The following is a 20,976-nucleotide window of genomic DNA, read 5'->3' on the forward strand; positions in this document are numbered from 1 at the left end:
GTAAATTCGAGTATCCTATCTTTCCCCTGTCAATTGTGGCTTCTCTTCAAGTTGATTCTCTTCGGTTTCGCTGATCTCAAGTACTCAAAATCCTCTTTGAGATATTTCGTATTATCCTTATACGCCTGAAAAGGGGTAGTTCTACAGTTGTACGTGCATCTAAGTAAGTTAAGAAGTAAAAGTCATTAAAATTTAAACAATATTCGTTCGCTTTTCATATAACCTGATCTCTGTAAAAGGTTCAATTTTTTTATAAATTTCAGCCATCGTGGTTCCATCCCATGACCTTAACCTTAGGAGTAATAAACTAATTGAAAAGTAGAATTTTTTACGTATATTTTAATGCTATTAATCTTTATTATAAAATAATTTATAAGTAGGAATTTTTGACGTAATAGAATATATTTAATGAAAGTCGCCATTTGTCAAAGAAGTGCCAACAGATTTAAAGTCAAATGCCACCTCATTATGGTCTCATTATAGTTTCTCAATCCTCAATCTTATTAAATTTTTGTCTTAATATACAAATAAAAGGTCAAAAGATTTTCAAAATTTGTCAATAGTAATACACAACATAAGGCAAACAATTCTATATATGTATATGCATATATAGCTACATATATACTTATATGTATATGTTATAAATATATTTTCGTTAATTTACGAAAAAGTCGAAAAATTTTAAAGCATATTTATTGAAATTTCTACCATTTCAGAAAGGTATTGTATGAGTCAAAAAATAGAAAAACCAATATTATCAGGTCAACGCATAAAGACCAGAAAAAGAGGTATGCATCAGAAAATATAAGATTTCTTAGGTAATATATTTAATGAAAATTATAATGAAGAATTTTTTTAGATGAAAAAGAAAAATATGACCCTATGGGATTTCGAGATGCGATTTTACTTGGTTTGGAAAAGGCTGGTAACGACTTAGATGCAATTTCAAAGTACTTGGACGCAGCTGGCTCTAAATTAGATTACCGCAGATATGGAGAGGACCTCTTTGACATCTTAATAGCTGGTGGACTTTTAGTTCCAGGCGGTTCTATTGCTCAAGATGGTGATAAACCAGTAAAAACCACTGCTTGTGTTTTTGAACAACCAGAAGATATGGAATCTATGCGAAATTTTGAACAAGTGACGTATCTTGTTTTATGTATATTTACGCTGTCATGATATGTACTTTAACAATGGCTTTGAAAATAACCTTATTTATAGGTTTTCATCAAACTTATGAGACGTTATAAATACTTGGAAAAAATGTTTGAGGAAGAAATGAAAAAAGTATTGGTTTTTATGAAAGGCTTCACTCCTAAGGAAAGGATAAAATTAGCTAGAATGACAGCTCTGTGGATATCCAATGGTTCTGTTCCACCTACTGTTTTATCAGTTTTAATTAATGAACATCTGGTTAAAGACAACTTAGCATTAGACTTTTTATTAGAAGTTTTTGTCACTTGGAGGCAGGAGAAAGGTCTATCCAGTTTAATGACTGCTTTGAAAAAAGGAAATATTGAAGGAAGGTATGAGAAAATTCCAAACTTTATAAAGTTCATTGTTATATCTATATCAGTTTTTTTGTTTTATTCTCATTACTTTTTTCTTTTTCTCTTTTTTTTTTTTTAAATACTGATCAACAGGTTAATGGAATTTGTACCGCCTAATAAACGAACTGAAGAATATTTTCGATCTGTATTTGAAGCTGTTGGTCTTGCAGACATTGTAAAATTACATAAAGCTCAAGCAAGTCAAGAAGCAAAACGGGACTTGCAACAACTGTTATTGGATGATTTGGCTGATAATCGTCCTTTGAAAGATATTATACTTGATCTCAAAGAAATGGCACAGAAGAGTGGTATTCCTGAGCATGAAGTTATTGGCCTGGTAATTATAGTTTTATGATATTATTATATTACATTAGAATTAAATAAAATTGTTAACAATTGTTTGCAGATTTGGGTTGTAGTAATGGGTCAAGCTGAATGGAATAAAAAAGAAGAATTAGTGGCTGATCAAGCACTGAAGCACTTAAAAATATATACTCCACTGTTTGATGTTTTTACAACCACTGCCAGATCTGAGCTTGCACTTCTTCTCAAGGTTCAGGAATTTTGTTATGAGAATATGAATTTTATGAAAGTCTTCCAAAAAATTGTTTTACTATTTTATAAAAGTACGTTTATAATGCTGACACATACATTTATTAGTAATTTCTCTGTTTGTGTCCATTTTCTGTTTAACATATTTTATTTTAGCGGATGTAATATCAGAAGAAGTGATTTTGAAGTGGTATAAGGAAGGCCACTCTGTTAAAGGAAAAATGATGTTCTTAGATCAAATGAAAAAATTCATTGAATGGTTACAGAATGCTGAAGAAGAATCTGAATCAGGAGAAGAAGAAGATTAAAAATACAGAAGTATGTTTAATCAAGGTTTTACAGCTTTGTTTTTGACTTTATATCATTTTTATATTTCAGAATAATATAAGCTTCATTATTAAAAAATAATATATTTGGATTACATCCAAAATTTTTGAAATGGATCAAGATATGAACTGCAATTGGACTGTATTGATAAATGGAAATTTTGATAAAATAAAGTTTGTATCATTCTGCGATACACTATATCAATACACAAATACATACAATTTTTTAACCGTTAATGAATAAAAAACAATACATTACCATCTGATTATCGAGAGAGATAAATTGTAAAATTTACAGTGTCTTTAAATTGTATTACTTTAAGAAAAAATATTTTGTGTTACATTTTTATAACACCGCAGCAAAATATATACAGAATAACAAGTTAATGAAGAAAAGATCTTTATCCCTGTGTATGTATAATTTTCAAGCCCACATTCTTTGTATGATAATATTGTACTAGTTTCTAGAAAATATATTGTCAGGTGGTGTTTAATATTTGAATTTTTTATGAATCCTGTTTAATTTCCTATAATATTATTTAATTTATATAAATAAAAGCAACTAACTAGAAACAAGTAATTTCTTAATAATAATTGGAAATCATTTTTTATTTCTTTACAAATTTTATTCTTGTATATTATAAATATAAGAATTATATAAATTATTATTATTCATTGCATTTAGGCTTATGCACGATAAAATTCTATATACATTGATAAATAGATAATTTATTTTAATGTAAATTGCCTAAATATTTAAGTAAATATTCCTACATATATATACTTCTACATTCATGAATGGCAAAAATAATAAAAATGTAATTATTACTTGTCTTTAACTGTTTTCAGAGAAGATTAAATGTTACATGTACAGTTACAGTTACATATTAGATTTGTGATTTGTATTTATGGAGTTTCATGTTAGCAATTGGTTGTTTTTTAATAAGTGTCTTTCCTGCCATATAAGGTATTAAAATTTCAGGGATTTGAATACGCATATGTTTTGTTTGATGTGTTTCACAAAGTGCTATCAACATGCGAGGTACAGCACATGCAGTTCCATTCAAAGTATGAACATGTAAAACTTCTCCCTTATTTGTCTTATATTTTATACGAAGTCGTCGTGACTGATAATCTGTACAATTACTACAACTAGATAATTCTCCATATAATTTTCTTCCAGGCATCCATCCTTCCATATCTACTTTCCTAAATATATAAATTGATAATGTGACATTAGGAAATTTAAAATCTAAGTAGTTCAATATATAATGTAATATTATACTACTGTATACCTATATGCTGGAGACCCTAAATCATGAGCTGGCATATCAATTATTCGAAAATATAAATTTAATGAAGAAAATAAATCTTCTTGAATATTCAGAAGTTCTTGAAACTGATATTCTGACTCTTCATGTTTTGAACATACAAACATTTCAACTTTTGTAAATTGATGGACCCTTATATGAATAGATAAAATTATTTATTAGAAATAATATTTCTGTAACTGTTATACTACCAATATTGAAACAGTTGTTAGATATATTATTATATTAATAAAATATATTTAAAAATATATGTAACATGATTTTTTACCTGTATATACTTCTCTCTTGTGTAAGATTAGATATTTCAGCCCTAAAACACCTGCTTACAGCAGCCATTTTTAGTGGTAAATCTTCTGAACTAAATACAGTATTCATTACTTTATAAGCTAAGGACATTTCTGCTGTTCCAGATAAACTATAGTTCTCTCCATAAAAAGGACTTAAATTATATACAAGGTGTCTTCCATTATCTATTATCAATCCACATCTTTCTATAACTTCAGTAGGGATAATATCAGGTACAGAGATAAGTTTAAAGCCATGTTTCATTAACTTTCTGACTGTAAAATGAACTAATGCTTCTTCTAATTCTGCTAGATCTCCTAAGAACAAGTAACCTCGTGTTCCTATTAAGGGCCCCAATTGTTTACTTTTGAATGCCTTTAAATTTGTAACTAATGTTGAAAATTCTTGTGGTTCAAAATCAAATTCTGGATTACGCCCGCATTCTTTTAAAATTTGTGGTTCTTCGCCATAAGATAATACTTTTGGATCTGTTTGATTTGGTATTTTATTTAACTCATGCAAAAGAGACTTTTTTAACTCTGGATTTTTTGAAAGTTCAAGAATTTTATCAATATCTCCAATACTTTTCCTTGCTGCTATATTATTAAAAATAATATCTCGATTACATGGATTACATAGAAAATCAATATTATATTCGGGTTCTGGAATATGTGTTATTGTGTCTACATTATATTGTGTTGACTGTGTCCTATACTGTAAAGAATATATATGTTAATCATATAATTTAATATGCAACTGGAAAGAAAAATAAACCAAATACTTTTTACATTATATACATATGTAAACAAAAATAATAACATACCAAAGTCCTTGTATAAAACTGAGGATATTTAAGAAATCGACTAAATTGTTTCTTGAACCACATTTTAGAAGTAAAATAATATTAATTATAAAATACATATACGCATCAAGTGTACACCAATATATCTCTATGTTAGTAGTTAACCTATGATACACATTTCTCTTTTTTGATGCATATGCTATTTATAAATGTTTATTAGGTTTGAAAATTACTTTAAGACACCTTGCTATATAGATGATTTATTATATTATCAACATTTATAACATTATTAAAAAGATAATTTATTTCCCGTTTTCACACAACATAATTATATATTTGCTATTCTGCAGTTCGATAAGAGATCTGTTATTCCTCAAGCCTGAAAAACTGTAAGTAATGATATTATCACACTATTTTATAATACTTTATCATTTAATCTTTTACTTCATTTATGATTAATAATAAATTATCAAAATCCGATAATCAATATCCATTATTTATAGCAACGTCAAATTTACTTAAAATAAAACCAAAAATAAATTCTTTTATTTAATGTATTTGTAAAATTTGCACAGTTTATTTTAATATCTTCTAAATGATATATTCTTCAATAAAAAGCATAACTTAACTTTCTCAGTTGCTAATTTGTTAACATGCAATTAAAAATACTCTAATTTACTAATTACAGATAACTATGATTCCACGAACATTAATAAAAAATTGGATTTCTTTACGCCATTTTTTTCATAAACATTATACAATCCAATATAAGGTCAAAAACATCAAGTACATTGGTTTTGGTATATTCACAAGTATTTTGGTTTATAGTAGTTCAGGAATCACAATATTTGCAGCACAAAATGAGTTGGATATTAAAAAATTTATGGCACAACCTATTACTGACATAAAGAAATTAAAGAAGAAAGATGATATGAAAACAAAAATGGAATTGTTAGTAATGAAAACTCAAGCAGACTTTTGTAAAGCTTTGGAATCCTTAGAAGAACCAGGCCATTCTTTTAAAGTTGACAGATGGATTAGGAAGGAAGGCGGTGGAGGAATTACTTGTATTTTGCAAGATGGAGTTGTTTTTGAAAAAGCTGGAGTAAATGTATCTGTCGTTACTGGTATGTTACCACCAGGTGCAGTACAACAAATGAGAGCACGTGGGAAAAAAATGGGAGAGGGATCTGTACCATTCTTTGCAGCTGGTGTAAGTGCTGTAATTCATCCTCGAAATCCCATGGTTCCAACAATACATTTCAACTATCGTTACTTTGAAGTAGAAAATCCAGATGGTTCAATTCAGTGGTGGTTTGGAGGTGGCACAGATCTAACACCTTATTACTTAAATGAGGATGATGTAAAACATTTTCATAGTACTTTAAAAGCTGCATGTGATCAATATGATCCTTCATATTATTCAAAATATAAAAAATGGTGTGATGATTATTTTTTTATTACACATAGAGGAGAACGTAGAGGAGTAGGTGGTATCTTTTTTGATGACATTGATACTCCTAGCCAAGAAGAAGCATTTCAATTTGTAAAATCTTGTGCAGAAGCTGTTATTCCTTCTTACATTCCATTAGTTGACAAACATAAAGATGATGGATATGGATACAGTGAAAGACAATGGCAATTATTACGTAGAGGAAGATATGTTGAATTTAACTTAATATACGATCGTGGTACAAAATTTGGTTTATATACACCTGGTGCAAGATATGAAAGTATATTAATGTCTTTGCCCTTGTCTGCAAATTGGCAATATATGCATGAACCAAAACCTGGTTCAAAAGAAGCAGAACTTGTTGATGTATTAAGAAACCCTAAGGAATGGTTGAACTAATATAAATAATATCTTTTAATGAAACTATCATTTCTTAACTTAAAGCTGTAATTTGTAGCAATAATTTTGAATGATGCAATTAATTATCTTTTCCTATTTTGTTTACAAGTATTTTGTATAATTTTGCACAAATAGAATGTTAATGAAAAAAATGCAAATTAAAATATAAAATAAGGCCATATTTTTAAACCATTTAAATATATTTTCAAGTATAAGAAAAGAGTTACATGTATAAACTTTATATTTAAGGAATTAAATACTGTATAAACTATAAATTATGTATAAAAATTGTACCTATTATTTTGATATACTTTATATGAAAGTAATATTCTTATACATTATAACTCTATACAGTCTAGGTGCTTATATGTGCACGTATTATATCTTTTAATATTATTTTAAACATTATATACCTTAAATATAATAATATGGATCTTCTCAAATTATTTTAGATGTATAAAAAGACAAATGATGACAAATTTGATGTGTTCTCAAATTTATTTAGTAAAATATTCAGTCTTAGAATATATATTATAAATTACATATGTAATTATGAAAATAATAACAAAAATTTATTGTACAAAAAATCATTGGTAGAAATTCGATTAAATTAAATATAAAATATTCTTTAAATCTAAATGATATATGAAGGAAGCAGATTTCAATAAATGTAATGATTTCAGTTATGTAATTCTCAATCACTCTTTTTACAGAACAATATATATACAAAACAAAAAAGGAAGAGTATTTTAAAATTCACAAAAATATGGAGTTATTTGTATTAATTATGTACAATTCTCTCTGAATAAATACACATCTAACAAACAATTTAATGAATGTTTCATATATATCTCGTATATATATATGTATATATATTCGCGCGCGCGTGGATGTGTATATATATATATATACACGAATAAAAATGAATGAAAGATATTCGACATTTAAAAGAAGTAAAAAGATTAGTAGAGATGTAGAAACAGATGAAACATTTTTGTAAAACATTTTTATGTATAGGAACTATGTTTTGTAGATAAATTAATAAAGCAGAGTAAGATAAGTATTTCTTCGAATATTATAAAAATGTAAATATTAGCAAAAAATTATTTTACTCTGTTAGACGAAATTCCTATATGATATAAATATGTTACGTGTTTTATATAAGCAAAACTAGATTAAACACTTGTTTCTTTTTTTACTATTTGTAGATAAGTATTCGGATTATTTAAATGTGTTTTACTAGTTTCAATATTCTGTATATTTTGTTGTCTGTTTAAGCTCTCTACTTCATTGTTTGAATCTAAATTTTTTACAATATTACAAGAACTATGCATAAGTGATGTCATATCAATCATAGAACTGATTAATTTTTGTTTAGATCTCAATCCATCAGTGCACACATTAGAGGCACATTCAGTATTTCTTGTAGATGTAATATATGTAGTCTGCATTAATTTATGTAAATTATCTTTAACTGCACTATTTACTTTAGGGAAAGGTGATTCTAATTTGTTAAATGATTTTTGAGATAGGCGACTTTTATCACATAAATTTGAATTTGTAATATTTTGTAAGTCTGTAAATGATTTCAGATATTCACATTTTTTTAAGCTAGTAAGGGATGTGATGTCATTTAATGAATTACAAAAATTATTCTTTAATGGTTTCACAGTTTCTATTGGAAGACAGTGCATGCTATTAGAATGAGTTAACCATTTTGAAGTGGCATTAAACCGCCGCTCTTCTACTCCATGAAATTCATTCATACTTTGACAGTCTTTTTTTAACCATTTTGGGTCCACAATGGCATCTACAGTTTCATAAACTTCTGGTAAATTATGATCGCTTTTTTCACTAGTCATCTGAGTAATAGATTCTATTTCCGAGCTATATTCTAAACTACATTGTTGTGAAACACTTTGCAGATGTTTTTCTTCATCAGTTTTGATGTCCATGTCTGAGTCATGTAAAGTTATACTCAGTAATTCTACTTTTTGGCAATTATTCCTTGCAGAGTTTGATACTGTGTTTAAAGAATCGTGTAATCTACAGTTATTATTAACTTTTCTTACATTTCCAAAAAGACCTTCTTGACCAATAACAAATCGCACTGGAACATTTCTTTCCTCTGAGATACTACCACCGCTATCTGAGAGTATATTAACGTTTTTAATGTCATTTATTGGATTTAACTCAACATGGATATTCGTATTATTTACTTTCGCACTGCTACTTAAGATGGTTTGGTCTATATTACTATCTAATTTTGTAGTAGATCGTGGTACAGAAATGCAACTACCAGCATCACTCATAGCACCGCCATCACCTTGTTTTCGAGGACCAAGATTATTATTTTTTGTATGACGACGTTGTTTTCTAAAAAATTTTCTAGCAACTCCACTTTGATGAGGATTATAAAACATTTCAACACAAGTTGGTTCAATATATGTTGTTACAGAATTATCAGATCTGTATTGCTGTCGATGTAATACAACTAAGTTCACATTGGTCATTTTTCTACCAACAGGTGAAACTTCTTGACTGGTTATAATATCTGTAACTTTAAACGCATTATAAGTTTGCGACCTATTGGTGTATCTGGATGAACCAATGGAATTTGAATCAGATGTAACTTGAGTAGCCTGAGAATTAGACATTGGAGGTACTAAATTTTGTACTAATGATTGCGTTGCTATTACAGGATTTGCATCAGAGATACTTCTTGTTCGACAACATTGATTCTTTCGTTTTTGAAACCAGCAACCCATTTTTAACCATTGTGACCTAACATCATTTCGTGCAATCCCATAAAAAAAGAAGATGAAAATTCCAAGTGAACTAGAAAAAAGGGAATATAAAGTAGCAAATATAGTTTCATCAAACGAAATGTATGCACTTAATGGTTTTGTTATAGCTGCTGCTGCAGTAATCCATGATATTAAATATAAAATTAAAATAATAATTTGACCCTTCAGTTGAGTTATTTGAGAATGTTCTGAGTCGTCAATATCAGATAAAACAGTCTGTGCACTGCGTGCACTATTCCTGCCTACAGAAAGATTTGTATTGGGTTCCAATAATTCTAAATCCATATTTTCCGTTGCTTGTGTACCTTCAGACAACTGAGCATTCATATCAACATTTTGAATTGAACATTTAATGAGTAAATGAAAAATAGATAAATACACAATTAGAAATCCAGCTGGAACAAACAATGCAACAAGAGCAGGAGCAGTTGTGAGAAAGCAATATGAATATCCAGCGTATTCTCGTAAATTTATTGCGCCAGATATACCACAAATGATCATAGCTATACCCCAGCCAACTAGATACAGTCCTAATAATGGTTTCGGTATTGGTGGATCTTGAAGTTCATTATCTGGAATATCTTCGAGATCTGGTTTAGGTAATTTTTTATACATATTGCTGTAAACAAATTAACCTTTTAATATTTGTTCATTGTATAGTTCTTATAAAATGTAAAGATTAATTATATACCTTGCAAATACTGCCATCCATAATAAACAACATAAAGACAAGTAATGCAGAATAAGACCAACACCTTGACAAATTGGTATGTTTTCTGTTTGGTAAATACCAATACTATAAAAAAATGATAATAATGCCATAGCAAACCAAGTATTAATAACACAATGTTTTGCTTTTTTAGGCATAGCAATTGATGTGTAACAGACAATGTATGTAACAGACATAATAACTAAACATGTTACTGTTGCAATACTTCCAATATATATTGCTGGATTTGAATACCTAAATTTGGCGCCGCTTATGCTGAAAATAGAAGTAGTACAAATTAATTCATAAATATAAAAATTTATTAAATACGTACCTGTTACCATTGTAATCAAATGTAGAAGTATCTTGTAAAAGGCCATAATATCCCAATCTATTGCAATGAAATATTATTAAGTTGTTTAATACATTTCTTAAATAGCAACCATCACTTGTCCAGCCTCCTGATTTATTTAATGTTTCATCCCAAACTACGGGTAATAATTTTTTTCCGGCGTAGTAGTATAAAGGTGCCTTTAACATAATGTATACAGGCTCAGTTAAATTTTGTATTGACATTCCATCTGAAAAAAGATTCATATTATTATATTATTTTTACGTTTTAAATAAACATTTTTGACGTTAGTTTTAATTACATACATAACTTGCTTCCAATAACACATGATGGAATATCCATATTATCATTGTTAATTATTTTAGGAAACAATCTACTATTGCTATATACAGAAATCATTAATTGATGAGCAGTAACTTCTTGTGAATATTGTAATAAAGATGCAGGTAGATGTATTGATGCTTCAATTATTTTATCTTTTATATTAATTGGGGATGTTCTATTGTTTGTTGTACATTGTAAAAATCGTATTTCTGGATTATTATTGGAATACCACGTACATATTAATCCTGTAAAACTATCACGTTTCACTCTGAATTCTTCTAATGCCATGTTTTTCTTGTAAAACTGTATAGATGGAGTAAACTGTATAATCTTTTCTACAGCTTTTATTAGTCGCGTGCAAGATTTAAAGGAAATTTCAGCCTTTTTTAAAATATTCTTTGGTACATTAATCAGAGTACTAATGACTTCAATCAACATAGAACCAAGTTCTTTTTCTTCAGTTACAAAATTTAAGTAATTTTCTATAGTTTGAGTTATGAAATCAACTTCAATAGGATCGGTTATTTTTATGGCATTTCCTGTATAATTTTTGAATTTCTTTGCACTTTCTAATAAACTGATCCTTGTAAGTGAAAGATTAACTTTAGAAAATTGTTCTAAACTTTTTGTTATATGTGATATGTAAGGACATAATTCTGTGTTTAAATTCTCCCAATATCCTGTAATATTACATTGATAAGAAGCTTTTAAAGGCATTTGCATTAAACCTGATAAGTGGTTGCCTTCGCATGGTAATTCTGCCCTCCATCCTACTATAGTTTTTGGCCATGTATAAATACCTTTATTATTTTTAGTTACTGTAACATAATAATTTATTAGACTTATATTAAAATTTGAAGTATACATTTTATTTTACCTGCTAGAGGACAGTAACGAGTTTCTTCAGAGATAACTATTACATTGATTGCTTTTGTTCTATTACCATTTACAGAAACTAACAAACAGTTCCATTGGCCATTGTGTTCTTCTTTAACAGGAACAATACTAAGAGAACTATAAAAATTATAATTTTACTATGCATATATATAAATGCTTTGATTTACACTACATGTATTAAATGCTAAAATACCTGTCCACAATGCCACTATCTGCAAGATATCTGTTATCCACTTTAATATTAGATAAACTTTTTTGTGGATCTAGAAATGTATTTAAATCTACAGTTTCAGAAGTAGTATTAGGATACCACAACCAACTTAGTCTTGCATTTCTATCTTCTGTTATACTAGGTGCTCTGCATTTTAAAGTTATAGAATCTCCAGCAAATACTACTTGATTATGAACTGGCCGAAGTTCAATTGTGGGAGGTAACCACTGACATTGAATATTCTCTGAATACTTTAATTTTTTCACAAATTCACCTTTGATATTTACAGGTGATACACATTTTGGGGCAGGACTGAAATATTTCAAAAGCTTATTACACTATGATACACATTATATCCTATATAATTACTATATCTCTATTTTTGTATTTAAAAAATATATTACTTTAATTTAATAGAACTATTATGAATCCAATTACTAAACCAGTATAATTCACAGTCACATCTCCATGGATTGTTAGATAAATCTCTGAAATATAAATTAAAATTTGAGTAACTTTATTCAATTTATATGAATTCATATATTATATTTAACTTACTTACAACTGTTTTAAAGATTTTAGACCATAAAAAGTACCCTCCATTAAAGTTATTAATTTATTTTCGTTTAATTTCCTGCAATATATTTTTATAGATCAATGTTTTTTTTTTTTTTAATACTCATGAGTATAATTATACGTATATATGTGCACGCATGTACGCATGCACGCACACACATAATCAGTAAAACAAATATAAAGAAAATAAATAAAAATTGAAACTAGAGACTCACTTACAAGCGTTCTAAAGCCAGTAAATTATGAAATAATGATGGTTTCACCACACTTATGTTGTTGCCAGACAAATCACTAATAATCAAGTAAATAATATGTAAGATAAAAGAATATACATAAAAATATACATCAATATATTTTACAAAATCTGTAAACTTACAGCCTTTTCAAGTTTGGCAACTTGCTAAATGTATGAGCATCTATAGTTGAAATTTGATTTTTACTTAAATCCCTGAATAAAAATTGAATATATTTATAGCATTAATATATTCAATAATAAATAATGTATAATTCATAGTAATAACAAATATATTAATATTCTTACAATCTCTCTAAATTTCCAAGACCATCAAAAGAATTTTCACCAATAAAAGTTATATCATTTTGCGATAAGTTCAAACGTTTCAAATTTGTCAAATTCTTAAATATATTAGCTTCAATAGCATAAATATCATTCTTGCTCAAATCTCTGAAATATATTAAGTACAATAAAAATATTATAACTAAAAATAAGTATTAGTATAGTCTGTGTGCTATAGAATAAGTGATAATAGTACAATTAGTATTATAATCTTACAATTGAACTAATTCCACGCTGACACTATCAAGATTGATATCCCTAATGTTCTGCAATTCATTACTACATTTAATACGTAGCCATTCTGCTTGTGCACCAAGTTTACATGTGCAATACTTTGGACATGTCTGGATTGTTTCTCCTCTTGTTTGAATTAAAATTAAAAACAATAAAATAGCTCTCATTTTAAAAAAGGCAGATTTTTACCTAAAGAATATCAATTTTAATTAATACGAAAATCGAAATTAGTAACTTAACAAACTAATGTTTACAAATTATTTATAAAAGCAAATAAACATTGAAATATATAAAACATTGATACAATTATTATATATTTGAACAGAATTCAAAATTTCAAGCAAAATTCTTGTAAAACCAAACATATAATTTTCATTCATAATTTATAATATTTTAATATAAAAATGAGAACACATAATAGAATGATTTCATGTAAGTATAAACAATGAATTTATACATAAACGTTAAATACTTACGACTATGAAAGAAATCTTATTTATCATATTGTTTTAATGTTATACGCCATATATTATAATTATTTGATAACTGTAAACATAATTATAAGAGAACAAGCTTACGGATATTTGTACACACTTCCCATAACAATAAAAGACAACTTACGTATTGTCATAGTCATAAACTATTGACTATATACATGCATATCTGTATCTAGAATTAATTATAGGCTGATTTTCACATATTACGTATATATTTTAAGAAAGAATTATTTTTATTTTATTTGTTATAATACAGATTTAAAAAATCACTTTTGAGACGTATTATAAGGTAATATCTACCTTAAAATATCGCATTAATGTTTATGTAATAACAAATATTCATAAAGATTTAAGTTGTTTTGAAAAATAACAATTTTCATAAGGATTCGTCATAATAGTTGAATCTAACCTGTAATTACTCTTTAAATATTGTTGATGAAGTAAAGTATTTAATCATTAAATATCAGATATATATATATGTAAAAGTCTGTAAACATCAAGCAAAAAGGTGAAAATATACAATTGGAAACATATTTTATAAAAAATGTCTGCCTTTTTGTTTTATACTTTGTTTTATATTCTAATGTCAGGATGTATCATATATCCACCTACAGAATTTGTATCAGCCGGTCTAACCATAAAAGATATATTTTCGAATTTGTTAGGCAGTGAAAATGAATTTTTTGTGCAATATCACATAAGAAAAAGTGTCATTACGTTACTTATATATTCTATGCTCCCGTTTGGTAAATATATTTATTTTTCTCTTATTCTAAATGTTGTACTGCTTGTTAAAATAAGTTTTTCTTTTAATTAGGTTATGCGTTTGGTTTAATTCTGTTTGGACACATAGACGCTGTCAATGTATTATTAAGTCATGTCAATTTATGGTCAATATTTGTTACTTGTTCTATATTGATACCACTATATACTTTATCTAAAATTTTAATATGGTCAATGAATAATTGGAGTAAGCATCCTATAGCAAAAAATCTTGCAGTTTACTGTAACAGCAATAACAATAATAACAGTATACCATGGACTACAGTAGCTTCTGATATTAATGTAGAATATCAAAGGTTATATATTAAACTGAAGAGATTATTTTTGTAATATATTATTCCTGAAGATAATTCAATCATTAATATTTTATTTTAGAATAGATAAGATAATACTTACTACAAATAGTATAACATGCGTAATAGCTACTGATAATTGGATAATTAAAGTTCTACCTTATACAATAATGGTAGCCCATCAGAGTGATACAGCTTTAATAGTTAATAGAAGTGACACTCATGAAATGTCACCTGTGACAGGAGGAGAAGTTCAGTTTATTAATATTGAGGTATATTTTGTTATTCTAAGTTAGTCTTTACCCTAGGAATTTTTGATTTTTTAATAGGACTTTATCTCTCATTAATTGAAGTTCCATTGATGTGTAGGTAAAACCTACTAGAACAGGATCACAGCCTTTTGACATACGATTAAATGTATTTGATTTTAAAAATCTGCAAGACAAAGTCTCTCGTCCCATCACTATATTACAAAACATTACATTTCATAAAACTTTACTTGATAAATTTATTGATAATTTTAAAGAACATGTACAAGAAAATCCACATTATGGATATGCAGAGGTATGTGTATTTTATTTATTTTTTCACAAATTTAATATTTTATTTGAATAAATAAAACCTAATTATACTATAAAAATGTTTAAAGGAATTAAGTCAATGTATAGGATGTATGCAAGCTTTGTCAAATGTAAAATTACATAAACAATGTAGTAGTGGTATAGGAAGTGGAAATCCTGAAGACTGCATGGTATGTTACTGTCGTCCAATGTGGTGCATAGAATGTATGGCAAAATGGTTAGTATGTGATATATATATATATATATTAAATGGTTAGTATTGTGATATATATATAATGTAGGTATATTATTAAAAATATTTATTATAGGTTTGCATCAAGACAAGATGAAAATGCACCTGAAACATGGTTATCTTCTAAATGTACTTGTCCAGTATGCAGAGCACGATTTTGTATTTTAGATGTATGTCTTATACAGTCAATTTAAATATAAAACTAATATTTTAATACATGATTATATTTTTAAAGTTATCTTCGTTACATAACATATTTTACCTAGTAACAGCAATGAATAATAATAATAATAACTATATTAGAATAAATGGGTAGAAAAAGTAAGCAGTAAAACAATATAATGGTTAAATCATATCTTTTATGATTCATTGTGATATGTGATATAAGGAATATTAGTTTTATTTATTAAAGTTTTTATTAAGTCCATATATTGATATCTTAAACATAATATTATATTAGGAAATCAATAATTACATAATCTTATATATTTTAGTAAAATATATAAAATTACTGACAGTAAAAGATACGTTTGATATTTATTAGAAATAATTTGAAATTAAGTATGTCGTATATTATTACATCTTGATTATGATGTTAAAGTGTATGGCTAATAGGGGTGTGCAAGATTCGGCAACTAAAACTTCAGGATGGGTTAGAAAAATTCAAGTATGATTAGTTCGAGAATTGGAGATCAAACTATTAAGCGAGGACGGAAGCGTCTGTTTACTGCCAATCCGATTCGATTTCAAATTGTCGATTTGCCCGAGCCTACCTGAATTTTCCCGACCCATTCCGAATCGGTATTTTGATATTTTTCACACTCCTATTGTCTAATACCATGGAAACATTAGGTATGTCAATATTTATGCGACCATTAATCGGGGAGCAATATTCATAGCCATAAGTTCTTGGAAAAGTAATTTTGCCGCATATGGTAGCCTAATTTGAGAAATTTGTGTTTTGTTTTTACATCCTTTGCATTCAAATGTATTATTCCTCAAATTGGCTATTGCGATTAAACCACAAAAGTTACATATATGTATCCGATATGGATCTGATACTTCGAATAAACGTTCCCTTAGAAATTGTGCAGCTCCATGGGAAATTTGACAATCACGTTCCATTTCACCAAATCGTAAACCTCCATCTCTGAACATTACATATTAATATATGAATATTAATATGAATAAATAAATATGAAGAACAAAAGAAGTATATATAATTTACCTTGCTCTTCCTTCCATAGGTTGTCTAACTAAAATTTGTACAGGTCCCCGAGCTCTACTATGAATTTTATCATCCACCATATGTTTCAAACGTTGATAATAAGTTGGCCCTAAAAAGACTTGGGCATTTATCTTGCGGCCAGTATGACCATTATACATGACTTCATTTCCTCTCAGTTGATAACCATATTCTTGTAAAAGTGTAGAAATTTTCTGTACATTTACAGCGTCGTTAAATGGAGTAGCATCACCAATTTCACCTACAAAAAAATATATTATAATTAACTTATTGAATATACTATTCATTTTATATAATACTTATGTTGATAAGAATAAAAACAAATAAATACCTTTATTAGCAGACACTTTACCCTGTATACACTCAATTAAGTGACCAATAGTCATACGCGATGGGATAGCATGAGGATTAATTATAATGTCTGGCGTGAGACCTTCACATGAAAATGGCATATCTTCTTGTCTGTATTGAATTCCACAAGTACCTTTTTGTCCATGCCGAGAAGCAAATTTATCACCAATTTGTGGAATACGAACGCTGCGTACGCGTATTTTACAAAATTTATATCCTTCACTGTTCAAAGTTAACATTACTTGATCTACTATTCCAGTTTCACTATTACGTAAAAAGGTTGATGCATCTCGTTTTGTAAAACGTTTTGTTGTACTATCTAACTGTAAATATTAATAGGATATGAGAAGATATAAATAAATTTGATTATTATAATTCCTATATGATTACATACCTCATCATCTGCTTCTGGAAGAGTAATAGTTTTACCTATAACTACATCATCTCCTGATACGCGAATTCCAGGAGCAATAATTCCATCATCATCTAATTTATCATAAATAGCATTACGCATCCCTTGACAAGTTTGGCGTGTAGGTTTTTCAAATTGCTCTTCTTGATCTCCAATTCTCTTGGATTCTGAATCTTTATAGGATCTATAGAATACAGATCTAAAGAAACCTCTCTCAACAGCACTAGCATTTAAAATGACACTGTCTTCTTGATTATAACCAGTATAACATAATATAGCAACTATACTGTTAATTCCAGCTGGAAGTTCACGAAATCTAAGGTATTCCATAGATCTGGTAGTCACTAAAGGTTTATGAGGATAATATAGTACATGTGCCAAAGTATCCATTCGAACATGAAAGTTTGTAATATATACTCCCATAGCTTGTTTACCCATAGCACTTTGATAAGTATTTCTTGGACTTTGATTGTGATCAGGGAATGGAATAATAGAGGCACACACTCCCAGAATCATTGCTGGATGAATTTCACAATGTGTATATGTTGTACAATATGCATATTCCTTTTCTTGTCTCAAGTCTTCAGGGGACATTGCAATCATAACAGTTTCCTCTTCTAAAGTATCAATATATTCAACAACTCCGCTACCAACTAATTCTTGCCAGCCATCATTATTGTAATCTCTTTCTTTTAACATATCAATATGTCTTTTCTTTAATAGTAAGGTTTGTCCTTCAACAATTAATAAAGGCCTACTGATTCTTCCTGCATCTGTATATATTCTGATTTCACGATCTCTAATATCTCTTATCATAGATACTTCTGATACAATAATGTCCATTTGTCTTCTTAATTTACGTAAAGTAGCCATTAATTGATCTGGGTCTCTGTGAATACCAACCCAACAACCATTTACGAATATTTTTGTTGCATCAGCTATTGCACTTGGTGCAATTTCTTCTAAATTTTCCATGGACCATTCTTCTAAGAATTCAAGAATTGGTGAAGGTTGAGATCCAACGCTAATGTAAGCCATCAATGCTAAATTTTTTACTAGACCAACTGCAGCACCTTCAGGGGTTTCTGCAGGACATAACATACCCCATAACGTATTATGTAATTGACGCGGCTTGGCCAATTTTCCATCTCTTCCAATTGGAGAATTCACTCTTCTTAAATGTGATAGTGTTGATGCAAATGTTAACCTGTTCAATACTTGTGATACACCAGCTCTAGCTTGATGAGCCTTTTTTTGATCTCCCCAATTTCCTGTAGCAAGTGAGTATCTTAATCCATCAGTAATAATTTTAGTTTTTATGGCAAGTTCAAGGTTAAAATCTTTTCCCCTATCTATGAACTTCTGTGCATACAATCGCACTTCTTTCATTAAATTTTTAAATAACCCTCTAAATAAGAATGCCAATAATGGACCAGCTAGGTCTAATCTTTTATTACCATAATGATCTCGATCGTCTAATTCTCTTCGACCTAAAGAGGCTGATAATAAACGGTGCACCATGTACCCAAGAAAGTAAGCCTTTTTGGTTTCACAAAAATCACTTATGCCGACATGTGGAAGCATCTCCTTTTGTAAAATTTCTCTAGCATATTTAATACGCTTTTCTTTAGTTACTCCAGGTCTTGCACCTCTAGTACCAATAAAATTTAGAGCCACGTTTTGTTCTTGTATTACAAATGCCTCATCTAAGGAAGGTTTTACCATTTCCATCATTTCAGGATCATCAAAATCATATATGATATGTTCTAAAATATCGCGATCAGCTACAAATCCAAGTGCACGGAATACAATCATAATAGGAATTTCTTGTTTAATATATGGAATAATTGCAATAATACGTTGACCTATAGCAGACTTTTTAATACTAGCTCCACTCTTTGCCATCATATTAATCCACAATGTAGATGTAGGACGTGAACTATGTTCCAGACAAGATCGAATTTCTGATTTATATGCATATTTACCGTCTTTCATGCTAAATACATAAACTGTATTTGTTGCCATTTTTTCTTGTGCAATCAGTACTTTCTCTGAACCATTAATAATAAAATAGCCTCCAGGATCTAATGGACATTCATTCAATTCTGTTAAATCACGATCAGATAAACCAGCAAGTAAACAATATTTTGATCTTAACATAATTGGAATTTTTCCTATAAATGTCTTTTGATGTTGAGTTTCAATAGGATCTTCTCCATCTTTTACAATTGTTTTAGTTATATCTACATACAGTGGTGCAGAATATGTCAAATTTCTTAGTCTTGCCTCATTAGGCATCATAGGAGATGGAGCTCCATCTTTTTCCCAATGTGTAGGCTTAGACAAATAAATTTGTTCAAATTTCAATAAGTGTCTAACTGGATTTTCTATTTCGCCCGAAGTATGTTGTGCTTCTGCTTGTAAATCAATTTGTGGTGAGTCTTCAACAATTCTTTGAACTGACATTTCAATAAATTCATCAAAACTGTCAAGTTGTTGTCTCACAAGACCTTTTTCATCAAAATAGGCATTAATAACAATCCAACAGGCTTCCTGCCAAAGTTTTGACGAAATTTCTTCTGCATCTTCATCATCGTATTGATCTAAAAAAAAAAGATATATTTAGTCATAATTTTCAGCAGTTATTAAGATTAATAATTTTATAATTTATATAACATTGAAGCACATAAATTACGAAATGAGAAAAATAATGCACTTTCCTATAAAGAGGTAAAAAATAAAATATGTGTTTGTAGGTTAGGTATAACGTTATATCATAATTTTGAATAAATAATACAAATATTAAAAAAAATTAAATTTCTTATATGATCGATATTTTTACATATTAACATCAGTATAAATTCTTACCATCTTCCAGAGAATACATGTTGTGGTTATGATAATTTTATATAATGTTAACAAATGCAGAGTATTATAAATTTTATACTTGTTCGGTATTATCCGTGGTGCAATTTAAATATTTTTAGACAATTGTAAACCAATCACCAATGTGGCCCCTACTGCAACGTTTTTTATTCCCGGAAATAGTTTCACCCGCTCCCTTTGCGCCAGTTATTATTTGCTTGGCGTCACGGTCCGTGGCAGGGAGGAAATTTCCCTTCTGTCCGTGGTCCCTATATTCCTATGTCCTAGATCCAATAAGACTAGAGATGAGACAGTAAATGTTAACGAAATT

The 20,976-nt window shown here is 28.5% G+C and overlaps 6 protein-coding genes across 9 annotated transcripts; 3 read left to right on the plus strand and 3 right to left on the minus strand.

The window, feature by feature from the left end:
- Positions 1–7: 7 nt before the first annotated feature.
- Positions 8–2,922, plus strand: LOC126924131 (protein krasavietz). Its single transcript, XM_050738288.1, has 8 exons — positions 8–163; positions 717–788; positions 860–1,140; positions 1,222–1,526; positions 1,644–1,887; positions 1,957–2,176; positions 2,259–2,420; positions 2,481–2,922. The coding sequence occupies exons 2-7, from the start codon at positions 728–730 to the stop codon at positions 2,408–2,410; spliced, it is 1,263 nt and encodes a 420-aa protein (XP_050594245.1). The 5' UTR covers positions 8–163; positions 717–727; the 3' UTR covers positions 2,411–2,420; positions 2,481–2,922.
- Positions 2,294–5,016, minus strand: LOC126924129 (serine--tRNA ligase, mitochondrial). Its single transcript, XM_050738286.1, has 4 exons — positions 4,868–5,016; positions 4,028–4,758; positions 3,724–3,891; positions 2,294–3,637 (listed from the first exon to the last, which is right to left on the minus strand). Exons 1-4 carry the CDS (start codon positions 4,928–4,930, stop codon positions 3,316–3,318), a joined length of 1,284 nt encoding a protein of 427 aa, XP_050594243.1. The 5' UTR covers positions 4,931–5,016; the 3' UTR covers positions 2,294–3,315.
- Positions 5,017–5,086: 70 nt separating this feature from the next.
- Positions 5,087–7,526, plus strand: LOC126924137 (oxygen-dependent coproporphyrinogen-III oxidase). Its single transcript, XM_050738302.1, has 2 exons — positions 5,087–5,235; positions 5,535–7,526. Exon 2 carries the CDS (start codon positions 5,541–5,543, stop codon positions 6,696–6,698), a length of 1,158 nt encoding a protein of 385 aa, XP_050594259.1. The 5' UTR covers positions 5,087–5,235; positions 5,535–5,540; the 3' UTR covers positions 6,699–7,526.
- LOC126924105 (adhesion G protein-coupled receptor A3) lies at positions 7,178–14,059 on the minus strand. 4 transcript variants are annotated; one of them, XM_050738226.1, is made up of 14 exons: positions 13,862–14,059; positions 13,368–13,574; positions 13,116–13,259; positions 12,951–13,022; positions 12,794–12,865; positions 12,561–12,632; positions 12,403–12,486; positions 11,981–12,310; positions 11,768–11,904; positions 10,872–11,708; positions 10,549–10,795; positions 10,197–10,490; positions 8,918–10,124; positions 8,617–8,847 (listed from the first exon to the last, which is right to left on the minus strand). In XM_050738226.1, exons 2-14 carry the CDS (start codon positions 13,550–13,552, stop codon positions 8,767–8,769), a joined length of 3,762 nt encoding a protein of 1,253 aa, XP_050594183.1. In that variant the 5' UTR covers positions 13,553–13,574; positions 13,862–14,059; the 3' UTR covers positions 8,617–8,766. The 4 variants fall into 4 exon arrangements, with proteins under 4 accessions (XP_050594180.1, XP_050594181.1, XP_050594182.1 ...); XM_050738223.1 differs by having other exon boundaries at positions 7,178–10,124; XM_050738224.1 differs by lacking the exon at positions 12,794–12,865 and having other exon boundaries at positions 7,178–10,124.
- A 215-nt stretch (positions 14,060–14,274) lies between these two features.
- Positions 14,275–15,985, plus strand: LOC126924138 (E3 ubiquitin-protein ligase TM129). Its single transcript, XM_050738304.1, has 6 exons — positions 14,275–14,628; positions 14,700–14,961; positions 15,041–15,230; positions 15,328–15,522; positions 15,608–15,756; positions 15,848–15,985. Exons 1-6 carry the CDS (start codon positions 14,427–14,429, stop codon positions 15,963–15,965), a joined length of 1,116 nt encoding a protein of 371 aa, XP_050594261.1. The 5' UTR covers positions 14,275–14,426; the 3' UTR covers positions 15,966–15,985.
- Positions 15,986–16,168: 183 nt separating this feature from the next.
- Positions 16,169–20,906, minus strand: LOC126924111 (DNA-directed RNA polymerase II subunit RPB2). The gene is made up of 5 exons (XM_050738235.1): positions 20,649–20,906; positions 17,763–20,383; positions 17,349–17,691; positions 17,000–17,258; positions 16,169–16,921 (listed from the first exon to the last, which is right to left on the minus strand). The coding sequence occupies exons 1-5, from the start codon at positions 20,665–20,667 to the stop codon at positions 16,636–16,638; spliced, it is 3,528 nt and encodes a 1,175-aa protein (XP_050594192.1). The 5' UTR covers positions 20,668–20,906; the 3' UTR covers positions 16,169–16,635.
- Between the last annotated feature and the right edge of the window lie 70 nt (positions 20,907–20,976).

This window comes from Bombus affinis, chromosome 14 (genome assembly GCF_024516045.1).
Source record: "Bombus affinis isolate iyBomAffi1 chromosome 14, iyBomAffi1.2, whole genome shotgun sequence".
NCBI lineage: Eukaryota > Metazoa > Arthropoda > Insecta > Hymenoptera > Apidae > Bombus > Bombus affinis.